Source organism: Musca vetustissima, unplaced genomic scaffold (genome assembly GCF_032173495.1).
Source record: "Musca vetustissima isolate MV318-11 ecotype Yass unplaced genomic scaffold, APGP_CSIRO_Mvet_v1 utg12681, whole genome shotgun sequence".
In the NCBI taxonomy this organism is placed as follows: domain Eukaryota; kingdom Metazoa; phylum Arthropoda; class Insecta; order Diptera; family Muscidae; genus Musca; species Musca vetustissima.
This window is the reverse complement of record NW_026880608.1, coordinates 227476-250647: the sequence shown is the minus strand read 5'-3', so window position 1 is coordinate 250647 and position 23172 is coordinate 227476. Positions and strand designations below refer to the sequence as shown.

Below are 23172 nucleotides of genomic sequence, written 5' to 3'. Positions count from 1 at the left end.
AATTCAGATTTAGATATAGCTCTCATATATAGTTTCATTCGATTTTTGGTGAATGATACACCAAACTCCCAATATTTGTCCGATTGGGACAACATTTTGCACAGAGTACTGATTTAGGTCCAGACTGATGTCGGTTCAGATATAGATATAGCTCCCATATATAGTTTCGTCCGATTTTATGTGAATGATGCACCAAACTCCCAATATTTTTTCGATTGGGACAAAATTCCGCACAGAGTACTGAAATAGGTGCAGACTGATGTCTGCGAAGTTTGGTTAAAATCGGTTTCGGATTTAAATATTGATTCACAAATCATAAGTTTTTTCTTATTAATTTTGTAAAATTCATCTGTAAACCCATGGATTTTAGAATATATATTTTTTAAAACATTACACACACAGTCATACATTTGGTATACGACTGCGGCATAACAAGCCACAATATGAAAAAAGTCATAATTTATTTCATTTAATTTTCTATGACCTACCTTGAATAATAGTGTGTACACCGCATAAATGACAAACTGAAGTTATCGATTATTTTTTACTACAAACTATTAATTTTATTCTAACATTATTATAAAACGGGTTGATATGTTTATCAACCCCTAAAATCACCATTACATATATTCAAATAAATATCATTTCATTTATAATGCATTTTTATTAAATATTATACAACACTCACAAATCATTGACTTCCCAGGGAAGTAATCGATAACAATTGATATCAATTTACAGATCCCTTTACTAAAATACAGCAACGCCGTCAATTGTCATTTGCATTGTAACTCGGTTCTCTGAGTACGAAGGAGAACGTAATTTTTCCTCGAAGTGTTGTGCGAAATCTAATTAAAATTTTTGACAAATTTTATATACAAAAAGGGAAAATTTTGCCAACTTTTGTGTGTGCAAACCTAAAAGAAACTAACAAAAAACTTTTTGTTTCGAAAAGGCATAATACACGAAGGGGAAAAAATAAAACGAATGTCATCATTGTGTGTTTAAAACAGTTCAAAAAAGGCAATACAAGAGAATAAAAACCACAAAGAAGAAAGAAAAAAAGTACAAAAAATATACGAAACGAATACTCCCAATTGGACTTGAAAATAGAAAAAATAAGAAGAAGCATAAGCAAAAGAGGGGCAGGCAATTGAAAGCGGTAACACTCATACGAAAAAAAGCCAGTAATAAAATCGCAACTAAACACACGGCTGGTTAAAAAAAGTTTTAAAGAAAATTACAAATTATTGTTAAGTTATTAAATAAATAGAGAAAAGTCAAAGCAAAAAAGACAAATTGTAAAAATACAACTGAAGCTGTTATTGTTTGAACAAAGAGAGAGAATACAAAAACCAAACCAAGTTTGCAAAAAGGGAGTGTTAACCAAGAAGAGAAGTGTTTCTTATTGCCGGAACAATTGCTTCTTTTTTCTTAAGCTGGGAAGTTGTTGTGGTTGTTCCTGCCAAGTGGTGGTAGTGTTGTTGATTCCATCCATCATTTCCCAACCAACCATCTTCGTTAAGTAGCTGAGGATCAGTTGAAGATGGCTTTGGATATCCAGGTGAATGGCAGTAATGCTGCTCTCACATCATCCTTTACATCCAAGAAAAAGGATGCTGCCACAAATGCTGACAAAGAAAATCTATGGTAAGTAGGAGAGATGGCTATTTTGCCAAAAGGTTGAGTGTGTAGGGCCGAAGCAAAAAAAATATTACTCATCGTAAAAAGCTGTAGCAGAAAAAATGAACATGAAAAGACCTGTTTCTATTTTCTGCCTTCATCTGTTTTGCCTTAAACTTGCACTTTGCATTTTCTCGATTAATGGTGTGTTACATTTATGATATGTGGTGGTTGGTTGGTTGGCAGGCGGATTGCTGCTGCTGTAAGTGGTGAGCAATACAGTGTGTGGGTGGATTTTCTTCTTTCATTGTTGGCGGAGGCCCCTTCACTTCCAATTGCAAAGCAACTTACAATTTGTGACCAATACTCTAGTCATGTTGTTGTTATGGGTTGTTTTATTTTTCGCTTTGCCATTCTAACCCCAAAAAAAATAAATATGCCAAATCCCAAAAAAGAAAAGTCTACGACTATCAACTAACCACTATCTACCATTCACTCTACGTTTTTTTGCACCTTCTTCCGTTTTGCACAAATTTCGTTAATTTCTTACCTTTATTTTCGCATAGAGCCCCATCAACCAACTAACCAAAAGAAGTCATGCTGTTTGTTGTTGTTTTCTTTTCTTTTGAGAGTGAGGTTTTGTGTGTGTGTGGTATTAACATTTCTCGCATATTTTTGTTGACTTCATTTGTTTGATGTTTGTTGGTGTTCTTTTTATTTTTGGTTGTTTCGTTGGTTGGGTGGGGGGAGAGGAAAACAACAAGACAGCAAGTCTGTGCGAGAGAGAGAGAGAAAGAGGGGGATCATGGTTAGCCACTACGATGTGTCATCATCATCAGCATTCAACAAACAATCATCATTGTATCCACCACCGCCGCCGTTGCCACTTTTGTAGGGAGCCTAGCTGACGTTTCATATGAATTTCTCTAATAACTCTCACACAAAATCCACTCTCTTAGTCGTTTTGGGGTATTTTTTGTTATTTGTTTTATATTTAATTTTATTTATTTTTCGGCCATGGGAATCATTTTACAACATGATGATGATTTTTTTGTTTTATTTTGTTTATTTTTATTTTTTCCTTCATTGTGTTACAGTTTTTCTGCAAGAGTAAGTTTTTTTTCGGTTGTTGTTGGTTTTTGTAATGACTGTGTCTTCTTAAGTAGATGCATCTGGGATGAGAGCGTTACGGTTGGTTGAGTTGACACATAGCTGGTGATGAGAGCACCGTTTTGATTCCCTCCCTCCGTGTGTATTTTTGCTGTTTTTTTCTGTTTGATTTCGTGGCTACACTACTTGAGATATGATGAGTAGACGAATTGTTGTTGCTATTAACGTCATCATTAACAAAAAGAAAAACAATTGTAGCTGCGGCGGCATTCTATTGTTTTTGTTTTTTTTTCTTTCCTTTAATTTTTGACACATCGCAGGTGTGAAAGCTATCTCTCTATTAAAAGTGTCATAATAATATATGGGGAGAGTTTTGCACAAAGTTGTTTTTTTTTTTTCGTAGAACAAAGGGAAGTAATTTTGAATGAATGATTAACAAAAAATATTTAGAATTAAAAATTGTTTCAAATTATGTTTTGTATGCAATGGCAGGGATTGGCATTTGAGTATGGAGTGTGTGTGCCGGAATTTATTGTTTGTTATGCATCAATTACATTAAGGTGTGTGTAAAGTATGTGCACTTTAAATGGGTTATGTTTCTTTATCTAAATGATGATTTGTTTTGATTTTTAGAAATGTTCAAAGTTCAGACATAACATGCTGATATAAAAGAAAACGAAGTGGATAACAAATTCGTATGAAGGTTTAACAAATCCTGGAGATTTTTGTAAGGAACAACTTGATAAAAACGATTAGATATCTATACCCTACACAACTATGTTGTCAGGGTATTATAGCTTTCTGCAGCCCCAAGAGTTTGTAATGCCGCGAAATATTGGTCCTAGACAGACCGATCGCCATATCTCGACTAGCTGAGTCAATCTAGACATGTGTGTCCGTCCGTCTGTCTATTATAATTTGTAAACACGATACAGACCACAGTTATGGGTCAATCTTCACGAAATTTTACATGTAGGATTGGTTCTGGCCAATGAAGACCCCTATTGTTTTTGGTATAAAGATGGGTTAATATTTAGGGAATGAAATGGACCAAATACTTAATTTTTGTCTCTTTTTCTGGTCGCTTCAGAGATCGCAATTATGGCCCAAACATCGCGAAATACGCTTGCCTGTTTTGATAAAGATCGATCAATATTCAGCGGATCAAATGGACCCTGACTTTTGTGTGAAAAATTACAAAAATTATATTCTATAGCGTACATATTTACCCTTAAGGACATAGACCCGAGAAGATGATTGTATATCCAAGAGGAGTGGTTGAACATTAAATTGATACCGATCGCTTTGAAATTTTCCATGAGGATCCAGGTATGGTCAAGGATAACGCCTATAATTATCGTTGATGGACAGACAATAATTTTGGGATGAATTAAAGTGAAAACTTAATTTTTTTGTTTTTATTCGAGTCGATCTATAGTCCACAATTGAAAGCCGAACATCACAGCACAAGCCGCGGTGAAGGTAGTTGTCTAGGGTATTGTATAGGTTTTTTATATTTTTTCCAGAAGTAGGGGGAAGGGGGGTATTACCCTAATTATGTGATATATTTTTGTTTTGGGGGACGTATCCGGTTGTTTTACCCAAAGTTGGTATCATTTTAAATGAGAAGTGACCGATGATGGACCGAAGGACCGAAGGATATATTTTTTGTCTTGGGGGAAGTATCTGGTTGTTTGACCCGGAAGTGGGTGATGGACCGAAGGACCCATACAACTATTTAAAAAGAGATTTTGTCGCCAAGTCGATTTTTCCATCTGTTCATAGAAGAAAGATTTAAACTCCCTGTCGAAGGTCAACCACGAACAAAAACTATTCTATTTAAAATGGGACTCTGTCCCTTAGACGATTTGGACATCCGTCCAGAGAAGACAGTCTATGTAAGGATCCCAGTCGAACTTTGGAACCAAAATCTGAGAAAGTGTGGACTTCTAACACGACTTCTGGATCTTGTTCCTACATTCCATGACTCACAATCTTTACACCTAATATATTGAAAAAATTTGTAGTCGGAATAATTTAATTTCAGGAGCATGACGAACAGCGTGGCTGTGGAATACAAAATCATCAATGTAGACATATGTCATCAATAATGGAACTTGGCACCTTCGATTTGCTTTTTCTGAATTCCACATATGGCGGGTCTTCACATATCTAGTTTATTATCAACGTTTCATACACGGCTAGGGTTTGGTCTTCTCTATGACTTCGAATAGTCTTGCGTTAATTAGCAATATCGAAGGCTCAATTGTCACCAAAATTGTTCTATTGAATAGCCTGTTCTTGTGTGTTCAAGGCATTTAATGCTGCTGTGCATTTCCGCCACCCACATTAATATCGAATAAGTGGAAATCTGTCTCTTATCAATGGGAGGATTATTATTACCTCAAGCTTACTTACTACTGGGGACTGACACTCTTGTCTGGATTCAGAAGCGGTATCATCATGCCTAATTTTCACGCTTCAATGTAATTCAATGTATTACCATAAACATTTCGTCCGGATCCATATAATGACTTAGCGTTTTGCATGACATCTGCAAATTACACTTCGTTGATTGTGGTGGCATCTCCTCGCCTGGGAGGACGAAGATAAGACGAAGCACACTCCTGCGACGGTACCAATAACGTCGCCTTTGCTGGGAAATTTGTTTTTATTTCGGCTATTCGTCCAGCCCTTATATAGCGAGGGACGATTTTCCGGAAATTCCTCACGTTAGTAGTGAGCATTATAACATCTAACAATAAAATTGAGGTTTTGTTTCGTTTTATACCCCTTATAATGCTAATGCTTCAGTATATTTTAAAATATCTCCCTATAAAGTCCGCCTCATTTAATATTTTCTATGCATATCGGATTATTGATAGTTAAAAAACTTTCTCTGTTTTTTAACTTGCTTTTAATTCTTCTTATTTAGGCTTCTGTAAGTAACATTCTGTAATAATACTCAATACAGTTTGAAATTTTTTATTTGATTTTTCGATACATTACCGCTATTCTATTAATAATACCCATAATAAAATAAATTATTTAGTTGGCTAAACATTTCATGTTTGAGATTGCTAAGGTTAACAACTCAAAACCCACAAAATGAATCATTTTGTTGGGCTAACAAAATGACTTAATGTTCTTCTTCTGTTCTCCAACGTTCATGAATAATACCTGAGAGATTGAATATTTATTAATAATACCTGGCAGAGTAACAATACACAACAGCTACCCTTAAGAGATGCCAAAATGATGACAGTTAATGGAACTATTTCCAGAGAAGACTGACAAAAGAAAAACTAATTAGCATTCAACAAGCGTATTAAATGCGATTGAAAAAATATTTCATTCAAATCCATAAGCAAATCAAGAGAGGAAGAGAGAATTGGTTAAGCAAATGTCTGGCGATAATTGACAATGGAACAAGTTTTAATAATTAATATGACGAGTTTGGTGTCGATTCCACCATACGATCGATCGATCGCCGTCTATTGATTTCAATAATTGCTGTGGTATATATAGCCATCAAATGCCAAAAACAAAACGATGTAGAGGTTTTCGTATCTCCCTATTAATGGTGTTGACATCATTGCCTTTGGTTTTGGTAAAAGTTATTGTAAAATGAAATAAAAAATGATTGTTTTTTGTTTAGGTTTTTTTTGCCACGGCATCAACATTTAATATTTTTTTCAATATTTTTTAATTTCTTTACGATTTGATTTTCTAATTTAAATAGGTAATTTTTTTGAGTAACAGTATTTTTATATACCCTCAATGTAAACATCATCTTCATCATCCATATCACTTGCCTCCATGGAGTTGACACCCTCACTACCTTGTTGTTGCTGATAATGCGATTGCAAGTGATCGAGTAAATACGATGAGACCATTGTAAAATCTTCCCATATCTGATGTTGATTTAACATTTCATCCATTTGCAATAGTTTGTCGTCATCTAAATATTCCGATAGCAAATCAATGATATCATCTATGATGTGATCGGCATCACCCATCTCTTCCAAATGGATGTTATCGATAAATAAATTCCAATATGCCTGACAAATGATGGTGCTCATAAACCAATCTTCACGTTGCTTCAGGCTGTCATGTAATAGCTCGAAGAGTATTTGTGGCCCTTTCAACTGTATAAAGGGCTTACGATTTTCAACGTCGCCCAATAGATTTACCAATATACCAATTGTACACGCCTGAAGATCATGAATTTCCTTGGTCTTGGGATTTGACAGAATTTTCACAACCAGTTTTAATCCTTTTGCTCGACAGAAATATTTCCTGGCCTTTTCATTGCGTGTCAAATTGCCAAGGACACGGGCAGCCTCCACCTGGGACATTTCATCTTGGCTGTTTTTCAAAACTCCACTTAGTTGTGTTGCCAAATCGGGTAGAATTGAACGTAAGCTGCCTTTGGCCTCCTGTACCATTGAGGGTGTCGTGGCCATTTGATCCTGATAGAAACATAAATTGTGCAAGGCGCCCAAGGTGGCATGGCATAGCTCTTGGAGTTCTTGTTTCTGCAAATATAGAAATTTTAAATTAAATGAATTGTTCCTAGGGGAATATAGTTTTTTCAACTCACCATTTTAATACTTTTCAGTTGTTGTGTGGTCTTCAGTATATCCAATAATATGGCACCCAATGCTCGGGTATCTCCCAAGCCTAGTCCCACCTCGGAATCAACACTCATATTCGCCACAACTCTTATCATTTTTATCAACACATCCAATACTGTATCTCCAAGAGAATTGTGTAGTGTCAATGGCTCTTTGGAATAGTTTTCAAGGACATTTAACAAATATTCCATGGCAACGTCATTGTGAAAGAACTGGAAAAATAGAAGGAAATTTTCAAAATAACAGTTTTCAATAAATATTTTTCACATATCGGTCGTTCGGAAGTAATTTGCTTACTACATAAGGACCCTTATATTTCGGCACTAACTTTTTATTGGTCCCTATCGTAGTATCGATATTCCGTATCACTACAAAGTCACCTGCTTTAAATGTATTTACTACGCCAACTATTTCCTTAGACCGTTGCTCGCTATATGCCTGCCACTTCGCAATTGCAGCCTCTGCTTTGTCTCGTATGGCCTGAATACCTTCCCCGGGGTCCAAAAACTTTTCCTCTAGGTATTCTGTTAACTTATCTATTACTTCCCCCTCTTTGATTTATTCCAAACAAAACCTTACTTGGCGTATCACCGATGGTCCAATTCGTGACCATCGTGGTCTATGGACAATATTATAACTATTATTCTGGTATAAGTTCTAGTGCCCACCTTGCAATTCGGCTGTTAACGTTTCTCTTGTCCAATGTCAGAGAATGTGAATTGCAATCTGTGATAATTTTGAACTGGATTCCCTCTAAATGGACTGAAATCTTCTTAAAGAATATATGATGGCTAAAGTTTCTAATTCGGTCACAACCGTCAGGTTGGCCGAGCTGTAGTAGATTTAGATTGACATCATTGTCAAAATACAACCATGTAATAAATTACCGACTATCAACTAGATATAAGATTCAAATGTAACAAAGAAAGAATGATGATGAAATAAAAAGAAGACGCCATTCTAGCGAATGCGGTCAAAGAGATAACAATGTCAACGTCTTGGACCCCCTTTGAAGGTACGCGCAAGCATTCTTCTTAGGAGCTTTTCAAACGAATTGACTCTACTTTTCCATTTTGAGTTCTTATTAAAATATCCATTGTGGATAAATTAGTTTAAAAAAGCAATCTGCAACTCACCTGAATCCTTGCCAAATCATAACTAGTCATGATGTTACCCAAAATATAACCCAAACGACTAATAATGCTGAGTAGCTTCTCTGCATTACTGGTGTTATGATTGGTGCAGCAGGGGCCCAGCAACATGCCAATACGAGGAGCAAATTTTTCCATGGCATGACAGCAATCCCAGTCTTCGGAAAGGACACTAAAATACACAAATATTATTATTAGCTCTTCTTCTTCTAATTTTTCGGAAAATTTACCTCAATGTCCTAACAATGTTCGCCTGCACCTCAATCTCACCAATTGTCACCTCGGCCGCTTTGATCAAATGTGGACATGCCAATTCCAAATGTATACTGGTATTATCGAAATGTGGTCGTGATATATCCAAACTTTCTAAAGACGATATAATTTTTCTCACATCCGCCAAAGCTCTCAATGCTGCTGATAACTGATACAGGGAATGCAATGGTGGTCCTTCCAGTTTACGTGCCGCTCCTGCCTCATTTAACATTTGTAAATGTAATATCATCAACTGAACAGCACCATGACGCGAGAGGCGTAATACCAAAGCATCTTGTTTTGAGAGTTTTTGAACATATTCCGTTTTCGACTTTTCAATACTACCACCTCCCATTTTTGTTGGATATTCACCTAAATTTGGTGCTGTATTTGGTTTACGCGGCAACTCTGTAACCTGTTCGGCCCAATTACGATTGAGATCTTTAATGGCTGTCAATTCGGCTCTTTCTTGATTTGTGCTGCATGTTAGAAAACGTATTGAACCATAGCCATAGATGCAAGCTTCCGGATCGTCAAGGGGACTTGCCCGACCCAAGCCATCGATAAGGAGTTCTAAAATGTCATTTTCATGAAATAGATGATCATTTTGTTCGCTGCGTGCCACTTTAAAGATTAGTTTACAGGCTCCGGTCAGATTGCTGCCGGAAACGCGTAGCTGTAGAAGGAGGAGAGAAGTTTAATGGATTTTTTGGTTTGCAAGGAATTTTTATTAGTTTATTTTCACTTACCGCCAGTACCACCCTGGCCACAGATAATAATATCTTGGGTGCTGTACATTCCACTAGACCATAGAGTCCACCCAATATGAAACCTTTTTTGAAATTATCTTCATGTTTGTGTACCCGATTGTATAATTCTGTTAAAATCTGCAATAACAACAAATAATGTTAATATTTTTCAAGGATTATGGGAGCTATAAATGTGGACCATCAGAACTACTATAGATTTGAAATCTAAAGGGCCATCGGAACTATAAATGGAGACTTTGAAAGAATATATTTAAAGGAATGAGTAATTTTAAACGACCAAAAAAGCTGTAAACGGTAATTTTTTAAGGGCCACCGAAGATTTTGAAAGAATACATTTAGAGGAATGTATATTTTTAACAGGGCGTCAGAGCTGTGATCGTTTGAGGACTAACGGAGCTAATAAATGGTGGACCAAAGTCCCTATATATCTTTCGATTAGCACGAAATTTGGCGTAGCGTACTGAATTGAGTCTAAAATGATGAGTGGTGAGTTTCGGGAGATTCGGTACAGATTTGGATATAGCTCCCATATATATTTTCATCCGATTTAATGTAAATGGTGCACACAAGTCCCTATATATCTTTCGATTTGCACGAAATTTGGCATAGGGTACTGAATTGACTCTAGAATGGTGTGTGCTCAGTTTCATGAAAATCGTTTCAGATTTAGGTTATAGCTCCCAAATATTTATTTGGAGCCATAACTTCTTTTAATGATATGTTTTTTACGGGTCATTATAACTATAATCGTTTGAAGGATCTACGGAGCTAATAAAGTGGATCCTTGACTCATTTAAATTTTGTCTTCCCTTTCTCACTCACCGAATTAATATGATTCACCGTTTCATCGGTACACTCTTTCAACCCGGCATGTTCCTTTAGCATATCAATAAGTTTTTCCGTCGATGATTGACCCAACAAATCATTGCAGCGGGTTAGAATTTTACGTGTCTCCAAAAGTGTCAATGCACGATTGGTGGCCCCATTTTCATCGATGAGAGTAACTTCAATTGCATCACCTTTCAAGGAGCCTCCAGATGACTCGACCGAATAAGCTGTTTTGGCTCGTAATTGTTTGGGTTGTTGAATGGAGTTATCTGTAAATAACAACAACAACAAAAGGTTAATGCGTCCATTATTAGTTTCAAGGTTCCTTTCACACATGTCGTACCTTTCCTTAATCCACCACCTTTGACTTCTAATGCCGGTAATTTACGTGGTAATGGTTTATTACTGTTACCACCACTAACACTATCGAAACTATCATTATTGTTGTTACCATTATACGATTCAAAGGATCTGGAACGTCGTGTTAGTTCGGCATCAATATTTTTCGTTTTACCAATTTGTTTATCAACAACAGCAGCGGTATGATTATCTACTACAGCTCCTCTTGGGGTTGTTGCATCGTGTTTTTGTTCTTCTTCTTCGGTTGTTGTTTGTATGGGCTCCAAATTAGGTGTACGCGGTGCTGCCGCCTCGCCATTTCGCAAATAACGTAATCTATAAATTATTTACAAAAATATTGGTAAATTTATTATTTCATTTATAAAAACAAAGAGAGAGAGAGAGCTCTCTCTCAGTTTCTATGTTTCTCTCTCTCTGATTTGCGTGGACACTTACGAAAATGCACTGGGTGGCCGGCCAGCCATGGCCACCTTACCATATAATACTCTGCCCGTTTCACGGGGTGTTACCGGACGTCGTGTACTAACCATTCGGACCCCGCCGACCACTATGGAAAAAACGGAAAATAAATGAACTCATTAGCCATAATTTTTTCTTTTACAATTTGTTTTTTTTCGCTTTTGGTTTTTGTTTTTTTCTTTACCATTTGTGGCCTGAAATTGTTGTGATTGCTGTTTTTGGAAATTCAAATTATTCATGGAACCAGCAAAATCTCCAACACTTCCTCCTCCCCCGCCACTTAAAAATGTTTTAGCTTCACTTATCATTTCGGCCGAAGTCCGACGTTTACCCATACCCCCACCCCCGCCACCACCACCCATTACCAGAATTTTATCCAATTGTCTACTTTGGCGAACCTTGCCCCATAGCAAGGTGCCATTATTTATTGGAATTGCAGCTTTATTATTATTTTCACAATGCATTGCAGCGGAATCTCGTGTTTCACTGCGAGATCTGCGTTTAGGCAGTAAACTCATAGTTTTTTCTTTTTTTCAAATTTAATAAATTTTTTCTTTTGGAAATATTTTCACTATTTTTTTAACTTTTCACTTTGAGAGCCACCACTGTAATATTTCCATTGAAAGTCCTTTAAGTTTCTCAAAGCTTCGTGTTGAAAATTTCACTGGGCACCATAGCGACCGCTCACCACTCACTAATGGTTGGGCGAGTGTCGAACCTCCTAAATAGATGAATGAAAAAAAAACTCACTCATATAAATTTGTTGTCTATTACCAATATGAAGTTCCACACTGCCAGAGGATAGCAGTAACTACCTCTTCATAGGATAAAACCAGTCTAATTATTGTAGCAGATTAGCCCGAAACTTAAATGTAAACAACATGCAAGATACATTGGCGTGGAATCTAACGAGGGGTTTCAAAGCTTTCAACCCTGTAGAAAACATGATTTTTAAGAGAGCATCGAAACTTTAAACAAGAATTTCTTGAAGAATTATTTTGAATAATCAAATCAAATTGATAAAATTGAAATTACAGGACTTAAGCCGTTAATCTGCTTTTTTAAAAGTGGGGTTTTTACTGATCGGAAATATGAACGTAGATTTTTTTGAAATTTTAAAATTTAAATGACCCTATAGTTCATTCTCGAACCTTACGTTCTGTTTTTTTTCTCGATGTCCTCCGCTAATGGAACAAATCAGATATAAAAAGGGGGTTATTTGGGGACTACCCCAATATTAATAATTTTTGGGTGGGAGATTTGTTATCATATACGACTACACAATACCAAATTACAGTGAATTTAGTTGAAAAAAAACGCGCTCAAGAACCCTAAAATACCGAAAATAGGGTGATAACCTTATATGGGGGCTATCAGAAAAAATGAAGCTATATTTATAATTTTTTGTGGAGAGGTTTGGGAACCTATTGAGAACTCAAAATACTAAATTACAGCCAATTCCTTAAAAAAATACGATAAAACCCCGAAAATACTGAAAATTAGGGGGTACCGTTATATGGGGGCTACCAGAAAATGTGGATCTTATTTGGGGCTACCCAAAGATGGGGGGGGCGAATATTAATAATATTTGGGAGGGAGATTTGTTATTATATACGACTACAAAATACCAAATTACAGTGAATTTTGTTGAAAAACGCGCTAAAGAACCCCAAAATACCGAAAATAGGGTGGTACCCTTATATGGGGCTATCCGAAAAAAATGAAGCTATATTTATAATTTTTTGTGAAGAGTTTTGGGACCTATTTAGAATTAAAAATACTAATTTACAGCCAATTCGGTAAAAAATACGATCAAAACTCCCAAAATACTGAAAATTAGAGGGTACCGTTATATGGGGGCTACCAGAAAAAAGTGGATATACAGTATTGTTCAAAACCTAAGCAACTTTTTCTTAGTAAGTAATCATGGTATTTTATTATCTTGTTAAATTGAATTATGAAAAGTACTTATTTTATTAACTAATGCATTATACAGTCGACTCCGCTTTACTGAAAATTTGGATTTTTCAACGGAAAATAATTTCAGTTATCCGAACTCATCATAAGCGAAACATTTTTTACTTTTACGAATTTCAATAGTCTCTATATCATAGCGAATTTGTAAGTTTCGATTTTTTTAAGAAAATAGACGATAGAAATTAACATGTTCACTGCTTATGGAAATTTTATTATGAACTGTAAAACTTATGAACTTGTAACGAAATCCATCGTCTGCCTGTTGCAATCGTAAGATCTATCTCAAATACAAAGTTTGATTTTAAGAACCTAAAATATCGGCCGATTTTAAGTCTTTTTAACAGCTGGCTAAGCTGTAATACCCAATGTGAGGTTGTAAATGAGTATAATACTTCCTTGCAAAACTTGTCACCAGACCTCAATCCCATTGAGAACCTTTTCAGCATTTTAAAACGAAGGATTGGAACACGTCGCCTTTAAAACAGACAGGAACTAATGAACTGCTTAAAATCAGAGTGGGAAGCTATACCAACAACAAATCTAACAAATCTTATAGAATCAATGGCAAAAAGATGTGCGGCAGTGATAAAAAATAACGGGTATCATACGAAATATTGAAAGTTGCTTAGGTTTCGAACAGCTGCTTTGTGAGTTAATTTTGTTTTCATTTCTTTATTTTTTTCCAAAGAAATATAATTTAAATTTGTTGTTATTTTCAGATTATAGACACATAGTATAAATTAATTTAACGATATCATATAAGACCATGACTACGTACTAAGAAAAAGTTGCTTAGGTTTCGAACAATACTGTATATTTATAATTTTTAGTGAAGTAATTTGTTGTCTAACAACCCAATGCACCACATTTCAGCGAATTCGTTTGAAAACCAAGCTTTAGATCCCCAAAATACCGAAAATTGGTGGTAACATATACCAAAAACATGGACCAATATATCCCATCTTCGAACTACAGACAAAAGACGACTCTATGCTAAATTTTGGACAGATCCATACAAAGGTGGAGGGTAAAAAAGACGAGACCCCTACACAACTTCCTGGCACTCTAGGTCCTTTGTTACAATACAATCTCGCGGAGACATAAATATTTTTGCAGGTCCTCTTAAAGAAAACATGGATTCATTTTATATAGAATATGAGTGTTACGGAATATATGGATGTCAAAAGACCGTCTATTGTCGAAATAAAGCTCTAGTTTGTCAATTATTTATTTCTCAGGTCTTCTGTCTATCGAAGACTATTAGAATGACTTCTGTCCTATATGATGTATTCTGCATTTACCAAATAATATCTTTTTACATTTTTTTTTGCAAAATTAAAAAAAGAATAAGGTAAGCAGTAAAGTCGGGCTGGGCCGATTATATGATACCCTTCACCACTACAAATCTAAACCGATTTTCAAGAAACTTAACCCACATCATTCTAGACTCAATTCAGTACGCTGTGCCAAATTTCGTGCAAATTGAAAGGTATATAGGTACTTTGGTGCACCATTTACCTTAAAGCGGACGAAAATATATATGGGAGCTATATCTAAATCTGAACCGATTTTCACGAAACTTAACACACATCATTCTAGATTTAATTCAGTACGCTGTGAGAAATTTCGTGCAAATCGAAAGATATATAAAGACTTTGGTACACCATTTACATTAAATCGGACGAAAATATATATGGGAGCTTTATTTAAATCTGAACCGATTTTCACGAAACTTAACACACATCATTCTAGACTCAATTCAGTACGCTATGCCAAATTTCGTGCAAATCGAGGGATATATATGGACCTTGGTGCACCATTTACATAAAATCGGACGAAAATATATATGGGAGCTTTATCTAAATCTGGACCGATTTTCACGAAACTTAACACACATCACTCTTGACTTCATTCAGTACGCTATGCCAAATTTCGTTCAAATCGAAAAATTTTACTCTGATCATATGGGGTTGTAGGCTCGGAAATGATTATTACTCTCCATACTATGGCGCCCTGGGCTCTAGGTACTTTGTTACTATAAAATCTCGCCGAGACATAAATATTTTTGCTAGATCTTGTAAAGGAAACGTGGATTTCATGGATCATCAATGGTCGATATAAAGCATTAGATTGCCAATTCTTTATTTCTCAGGTCTTTTGTTCATAGAATGACTTTGTAAGCCTATATATAAGGTCTCCTGTATATCGAAGACTATTAGAATTACTTCTGTCTCTGTCCTATCGGATGTCTTCTACATTAAGCAGATATTCTTTTTTTTTTGGGATTCAAAGCCAGGAACTATCAGTCTCAAAATTCTTTATTAAAAAAATAATAGTTATGACAATACCAATTTATGTCTTTATTACATTTATTTCTCTCCCTTTGAATATGATATGTGGGAATTTATCCTTCTCAAACGAAACGCCACTGTTCTATTGAGCTTAGCACGCTAGTAGTGTTTTCTTGTTATTTAACAATAACACCTTTGTGTTTTTAATTTTCCTTTTTTTGGGAGAAACAAAACAAGAAAATCAATAGAAATGAAATATTCCGATAAAAATTACGAGAGCGAGCAACAAATGCTTGTAAAAAAACACTCAATACCAAAAATTATATTCCAATTATCAATATTACAATCACCCTCGCTAACTACAAAGAAAATAAATAAATACATTTTGAATTACGACTCATTTCAATATTTAACTCATTCGACATGCACACGAACACACATACACAGTAACACATAAAGGAATACATGTATGTAAATAACGAAAATATCCCCCACAAAAAGTTATTGTCCTATTGTAATATCCGGTCACAACCACTTTACCAATCGGTATCCTTAACAACAACAACAACTACTGAGTATTGAGTGTAGAGACGAAGGTATTAGACAAGTTAGCTACCAGCTGGTTGGTAAACATTCAATTGAACGGGCATTGATTGTGACAAGGACACGCAGTGGTCAAATTCTATTTCAAAACGACAAATTGAAAAAGAAATAAAAGTAATTTTATTAAGTATTTCGTTTAGCAATTTGTTGTGATACTCAAATTTAAAAAGGACAACAAAATTAAGGATCTCATGAAATTTGCATGGTCGCTGCTTTAGTTTTTTTCTGGTGTGTCGTGTTTAAAATGAAAGACTTATCGACAAAGGTTCAGATGACGGACGGTGTCAATGAATTTAATGTTTTCGAATTGCTCAGCAAGGAAATAAATAAATTACAATTGGCCAATTTCAATGGAGGAGGAGGAGTTGGAAAATTAAAAAGAAAAAAGTAAGAAAATTGGTTTTAAGGGAATAATTCAAAGATACATTTTCTACACTGCATTTAAATAAAAAGAAAAATTTATTTTTAAAATGCGAAATGCTCTCAAAACTGTTACCATCACAACACCATGACGGAAATGACTCAATTCTTCTCAATGGTATGGAAAAGGGCGGCAGACAGAGAGGTTAATGTGTACACCATAAATCAACCTGGACAAATGACCGACCCTATCATAAATATAGACACATTTGTCTTTATTTTTATTACACATAATTATAGTTTAAAAACTATTGCATGTCTCCTGAGCTTTTTTTATTTTCTAATTTATTATTATCTCTGTTACCATTTCAGGTCTTCTATATTAAGCGAAGTCCAAAAACAAGGCAGCACAAAACTTCCCTCAAATAAATCGGTATTAGTATTGGGTGATAATGCCACCGGCAAGACAACACTGGTGGCCAAACTTCAGGGTGTTGAAAATCCGAAAAAAGGTTCCGGTTTGGAATATGCCTACATCGATGTTAAGGATGAATACAGAGATGGTAAGTAGCTACACACTTTTCAAAAAGCATGAACAATTTAGCTTAGAAAAGAAAACATTTATTTTATTTCACTTTAAAAGGACTTCTATGGGCTGAAGACCTTCAAGCCTATCTGTAAACAGGAAATATTCTAAATGACTTTCATCAAGAGGATGCGTTGTATAGGTCTAATATAGAAATAACTCGTTCCAAAGGCCTTCTTCATAATGTTTTCCTAACACTGATGACTTTTTAACGAAACATTGTCTAAGGGAAGTCCTAACAGAGGCAACAACTAGGAAAGTGGGTTGACGATAGAAGATCAAGAGTCGCACTGCCAGAGTTTGTTCCATCACTTCTCTTAATACTACCTATAGATTTTGGATCTTTAGATAGTACTTTGCAAAATCTAGCCGTTTCGTTGACTCCTTCGATTGTCTCACTATATCAGACCCAAGACTCGCGTTTTCGCTCTTGTACCTATTGAACTGTTCTCTATAAACGTCCCAATCTGTACTGAGTTTTGTCTTACTACCCCTATTGTATGCTTTCCTTGCAGCTTTCCTCAAGGATGCGAGGTTTTGTGACCACCATACCGGCTGAGATTTTTCCCAGGGGGCAAGAAGCCTCATACCTCTTCAGAAGAGTGATCGTAACATTGTTCACAGTTTCCTCAACCGTTTTAAGATCTTTATGACCTAGGATTGAGACTTCTGTTTTTGCTTTGAATTTGTCACAGTCTGTCTTCCGAGGATTTCTATAAGACTTCTGTTTACCTCTAGAGGTAGGAATCTGGAAAAATATCAGTCTAAGACAGTCGTCCATATTAGTGAGCGTTATGTCAATGAGTTCACCTCTCACTCTATTAACGAAGCTTGGTGTATTGCCACTATTACAAATTCTAAGATTATAGCTAAGTATAAACTCAAAAATGGACTCACCTCTCGTATTGGTGTTACTGCTTCCCCAGTGGAAGTGATGTGTATTGGCGTCACACCTGATGATGAGATCACCAATTCTGTCCATCTCCTCCATTAGGCGCCATACCGGTCGGGTCAGGAACCGCTGATGGGCACGAGGTCACATGACACCCCAGGGTTAGGGGGGTCACTTTGAGAGGTAGTGACCCAAACCTTTGAGATGGTTATTTAGGGGCGCCATTCTCGCCTCGTCAGCTCAGGGATCATAGGCACTCGGTCATTTCCTTCGAGACTCTCCCCCTGAGACTGTTTATTTGTTATTCACAGCTACCCAATTAATAGTATTGGGCTTCCAACTATCCGCAACCAGTTGATGTTTCCGGTAGCATTCAGCTCTGCTCCCCGAAGGCGGATTGTCGTATGTTACTATGCGGTCCTGACTGCATCGGCTACTGCCAACGCAGAAACGGCAGCATTCGCAGTAAAAAAGTCGGAATCCTTTATTGTCATATCAGGCAATCCCTTCTGACTTGGAGGTGAGACTGATCACAGTGATGTAGACAAAAACCGTAACGAAGTTGAGCCGGGTTACAGGGTTAAATTGTCATTTAAATTGTCTGCAGCTGCTTCTAAGATATGGAAATTTATCTGCGACAAAAAAAAACTTATTGTAAAAAAAAAAACATTCAGGAAAAATTAAATCGACAAGAATTTTGCTATGATCAAGAATATATCTAATTTATGGGGTCTCCCTCCTCAATTTGTCATAAAGATGTATGTCGTATGGATGATATTAAACCAGTCTTCCGTGGGTACATAAATTCTGCACCCAATTTGATTTCCAATCAATGATACATATTAAATTATAATTTATTTTCTAATCCTGATTATTTGTTTCATCCTTTTCCTTTCAGACATGACCCGTTTAAGTGTTTGGGTATTAGACGGCGATCCAGGTCATAACAATCTCCTACACTTTGCCTTAAATGAACAAAATTATGCACACACATTGGTCATACTGACCGTATCAATGACACAGCCATGGTATTGGCTGGAACAGCTTAATCACTGGATTAAGGTGTTATCCGATCACATTGAATCGTTGAAGCTGGAACCCGGTGAAAAAGAAGAAGCCCGCCAACGTTTAATAACCTCATGGCAAAGTTATTGTGAGGTCGGTGATGATTTAGATCCGGGTTCACCGGTTAAACGCACCATGCGTAATAATTCCATAGATGATGATGATTTACTGCCGCTCACCGATGGAGCGTTGTTGACAAATTTGGGTTTGGATATTGTTGTGGTGGTTACAAAGGTGAGTAAGAATGGAATTCAATGTCTTTTTTTGGTTTATTTGATTAACTCCTTGTTCCGTTTTTTTCATTTTTTTTAGACGGACTACATGACCACTTTGGAAAAAGAATACGACTATCGAGATGAACATTTCGATTTCATACAACAGTGGATACGGCGTTTTTGTTTGCAACATGGCACCTCACTCTTCTACACAAGTGTCAAAGAAGACAAAAACTGTGATCTCCTTTATAAATATTTAACACATCGAATCTATGGTCTACCATTCCGAACACCTGCCCTAGTCGTAGAGAAAGATGCAGTTCTAATGTGGGTTATACATTTTTGTGTTTTTTGTTTTTTGGTTGGAAACTGAAATATTTAATTTTCATGTATTTGTTTTTCTTTTGCAGTCCTGCCGGTTGGGATAGCTTAAAGAAAATAAGTATTTTATATGAGAATATGCATTCTTGTAAAGCTGAAGATTATTATACAGACATTATTACACCGCCACCTTCGAGAAAAGTAAGTACAGTAGAACTCTGGAACAAATCTAGGACCATATAGGGACTTTGCATTTATGATGATGATATGGATAATAGTTCATATCCCTGCAATTTGTCTCTGTTGTCAATTCATTATACCCTACACAACTATGTTGTCAGGGTATTATAGCTTTGTGCAGCCCCAAATGTTTGTAACGCCGCGAAATATTGGTCCTAGACCCACCTTTAAGTATACCGATCGTCATATCTCGACTAGCTGAGTCGATCTAGACATGTGTGTCCGTCCGTCCGTCCGTCTGTCCATTATAAATTGTAAACACGATACAGGCCACAGTTATGGACCAATCTTCACGAAATTTTGCATGTAGGATGGGTTCTGGCCAATGAAGACCCCTATTGTTTTTGGAAAAGATCGGTTAATATTTAGGGGATGAAATGGACCAAATACTAAATTTTTGTCGGTTTTTCTGGTCGCTCCAGAGGCCGCAATTATGGCCCAAACACCGCGAATTTTTGCATGGAGAAGGGGATCGGGTCAGAGAATAAGCATGCATGTTTTGATAAAGATCGGTCAATATTTAGCGGGTCAAATGGACCCTGACTTTTGTGTGAAAAATGACAAAATTTGTATTCTATGGCATATATATTTACTCCTGGAGGATGTAGACCCCAGGAGTTGATAGCATATCCAAGAGGAGTGGTTGGCCTTTAAATTGATGCCAAATATAGTGATGTATCTACTCAGATGTGGGAGTTACAGTCAAATATTTACAGGTGCTTACGTATTCAGATATTATTCAGTAACCCATTACCACATTAGAGGGAGAAATATCGCGCTGATGGCTTTGACATTTTTCATGAAGTTCCAGTTATGGTCAAGAACAACGCCTACAATTTTCGGTGATGATCAAATTAACATTTTGGGATGAAATGGACCGAAAACATAATTTTTTGTGTGTTTTCGAGTAGAGTATAATCCGAAAATCACAACACAACCCACCGTGAAGGTAATCTGGACAAGTAATTAGAAGGACTGTAGTGAATATTCGAAAAAAGTAAGGAAGAGGTGTTGTTAACCTCTAATCGGACAAGAGGGGGCAAATATCACGAAATATTACTCAGACTCGGAATAAACATCCTCAGAAAGTTAGAGTTCGTGGTAGTTGTGTAGGGTATCGCATGGTCGGCCCCGTCCGACTATACTGCTCCGCTCACTGTTTTTTTTTAATTTCTTCTATTTTGAATATTAGTTTATAATAATTTTGTTCTTTCTATTCTTTTCAGACCGTTTCAAATCGTGAAATTGAAGTGCAAACCGAAGATGAACAAACATTTTTGGCGCGACAACAGGAAATCATCAAGCAAGGCGGTGAAGTACGTAGTGGATCACCTTTACGCTCGCAGGCTAGCAAAGCTATGCCCCGTACCCCTGGTTCAGCTGGTCAAAATTCACCCAGTAGAAAGGTGAAGCCATGTTTTTATTTTTTTCATTCCATTCCATTTTTTTTTAATTTGTCACATTTTTAGTACAATTTTTATTGTGTTTGTTTAACTAACCACTGATTATATTTATTGTTCACAACCTTAGAATTCACATCACTGGACATTTTTTATTTCAATTTGCTTAAAACTATTAACAACCAGGGTTCAAATGCGGCATTATAATAGATTCTAAATTAATTTATTTCAACATTTTTCATTACAATGCTAGACATTTTCAAAATTAAAGTTCTAATTTTAATATGTATATATATATATATATATATATATAGTCGTTATTTAAAATTGTCACTTTGACATTGAGTTCGAAACCGCTCCATAAACTTCCCTTTGAAATATAGACATTTTCATTTCGGAGTTTAGAAAGGCTGAGAGTATTAAAAAAATCCCTTAGACACCCGAACCTTGTTGATGTCTTATAAATCGACATGGAGAACGTTTGCTTCGGTATATACCTAACGACAGGTTACTAGTGGTGTAAGGTATAATACACGATATTGGTATTTTCCTTACTGGTTTACATTAATTTTGTTATTTGTAGTCAGATAATTTAACAAATTACTCAATCTCCCAAAAAATATTTCAATTTATATATTCTTCCTTCAATGACTTATTTGTTTGGTCCTGTTGTTTTTTTTGTTTTTTCTTACAGCCTGATGTAAAAATGAATCCTGTCACACCCGGAGGCGAAGGCGTTTTGGCCAATTTCTTCAATTCATTGTTGCACAAAAAATCCGGTTCACCAGCAACACCACCTGGTGCCATGAGCACACCACGGGCCAATGGTTCAGATAGTCTATTAACACCCGATAAACTATCCGTACGCACAGATGCTGCTGCCGAATTGGATCGTTTGGCGAGAAGTGTTAAAAAGGATGTGGATTTTTCGCAAAGTGAATGTTAGATTAGCAAGGAAAAAATCAACTAACCTAGAACACAAACGAAATGGAAAGTGGCAGATTTAAAAAAGAGAAAGATCGAGAGAGAGAGAACCAAAATCAAGAGGCACTAAAATATTTTTTTGTTTGTTTGGGAGATAAAACACACAAACATTTGTTAAACAAAAAGAAAAAAAAAACTAAAAATATCTCCAACAATTACTCCTAAAATTTTTAGTAAAGTGTAGCAGAAGTTTTAAACAACACACACACACACACAATTTGCATTAATTTATGAAAAAAAAACAACAACAAAAACAATTGAAAATTAAATTAATAAATTAAAAAAAAACATATTAAGAGTTAGGAGAACGATCCTTAAGGCCTTTCTAAAGAAAAAATATTAAAATCAACAAAAAAATATATACCCTCATCATCTCTTTATATGTATATGTAAACATGTAACTTACTATAAAATATATACAGAAAAACAACAACAAAATATCTACAACTAATGAAAATGATACTTAGCAAACAAACAAAACACTAAAACTCTAGTAAAAATTTCTAAGAAAAAAAAAACAACAACAACAATATATAACAACTACAACAAACATGTCCACATGAAATGTATTTCATAAGTACTCAAACAGCTCCCTTTTCCCAATATTCCCCCACACCACTAAAAAGTATATATATATTTTTTAAATTATTATCCTATTTCAAATGCCTGCTCCTCCTCCATTGTAACTGTTATATATTATAATTATAAATATAATTTTTTTAAAAACAAAAAGAAAAAAATAGTTTTAAAATTGTGCTCAGTTATTAATTATTTTCCATATTATTTCTTTTAAATCCTAGTATTTCATATTATTATTATTTTTTAAATTTCTTTTGATTACATTTTTTTTTGTTTTAAATACCATCAATAAAAATAAAATAAAAAAAATCAGTTAATAATATCAATTAACTTTAACCAATCAACAAAAAGCAAACACTTTATAAAGTATTTTCTCCACAAAAAGTAAACGGCAACACGAAAAGTTACAGAGAAAGAGGGGAACAACTCTTTTTTTTAAATCGAAAAAATTAAAAAACCTATTATATAA

General features: G+C 35.5%; 2 protein-coding genes across 2 annotated transcripts; one reads left to right on the top strand and one right to left on the bottom strand.

Moving 5' to 3' along the window:
- Window positions 1-1539: 1539 nt before the first annotated feature.
- Window positions 1540-22136, top strand: LOC133326311 (cytoplasmic dynein 1 light intermediate chain 1-like). The gene is made up of 7 exons (XM_061534981.1): window positions 1540-1650; window positions 16794-16984; window positions 18798-19198; window positions 19277-19506; window positions 19590-19701; window positions 20967-21146; window positions 21835-22136. Exons 1-7 carry the CDS (start codon window positions 1547-1549, stop codon window positions 22084-22086), a joined length of 1470 nt encoding a protein of 489 aa, XP_061390965.1. The 5' UTR covers window positions 1540-1546; the 3' UTR covers window positions 22087-22136.
- Window positions 6501-11708, bottom strand: LOC133326320 (armadillo repeat-containing protein 2-like). The gene is made up of 9 exons (XM_061534988.1): window positions 11375-11708; window positions 11167-11278; window positions 10715-11046; window positions 10366-10640; window positions 9523-9660; window positions 8752-9449; window positions 8507-8693; window positions 7337-7582; window positions 6501-7271 (listed from the first exon to the last, which is right to left on the bottom strand). Exons 1-9 carry the CDS (start codon window positions 11706-11708, stop codon window positions 6501-6503), a joined length of 3093 nt encoding a protein of 1030 aa, XP_061390972.1.
- Window positions 22137-23172: the final 1036 nt, after the last annotated feature.

What these genes read in the sequence shown, in the direction of transcription:
- LOC133326311 (XM_061534981.1), top strand. Translation starts at nt 1,547, where the DNA reads ATGGCTTTGGATATCCAGGTGAATGGCAGTAATGCTGCTCTCACATCA. An exon ending in CACCGCCACCTTCGAGAAAA is followed by an intron (nt 19,702 to 20,966) that starts GTAAGTACAGTA and finishes TATTCTTTTCAG; the next exon opens with ACCGTTTCAAATCGTGAAAT. An exon ending in AAAATTCACCCAGTAGAAAG is followed by an intron (nt 21,147 to 21,834) that starts GTGAAGCCATGT and finishes TTTTTCTTACAG; the next exon opens with CCTGATGTAAAAATGAATCC.
- LOC133326320 (XM_061534988.1), bottom strand. Translation starts at nt 11,708, where the DNA reads ATGAGTTTACTGCCTAAACGCAGATCTCGCAGTGAAACACGAGATTCC. An exon ending in TGGCCAGGGTGGTACTGGCG is followed by an intron (nt 9,450 to 9,522) that starts GTAAGTGAAAAT and finishes CTCCTTCTACAG; the next exon opens with CTACGCGTTTCCGGCAGCAA. An exon ending in AACTGAAAAGTATTAAAATG is followed by an intron (nt 7,272 to 7,336) that starts GTGAGTTGAAAA and finishes CTATATTTGCAG; the next exon opens with AAACAAGAACTCCAAGAGCT.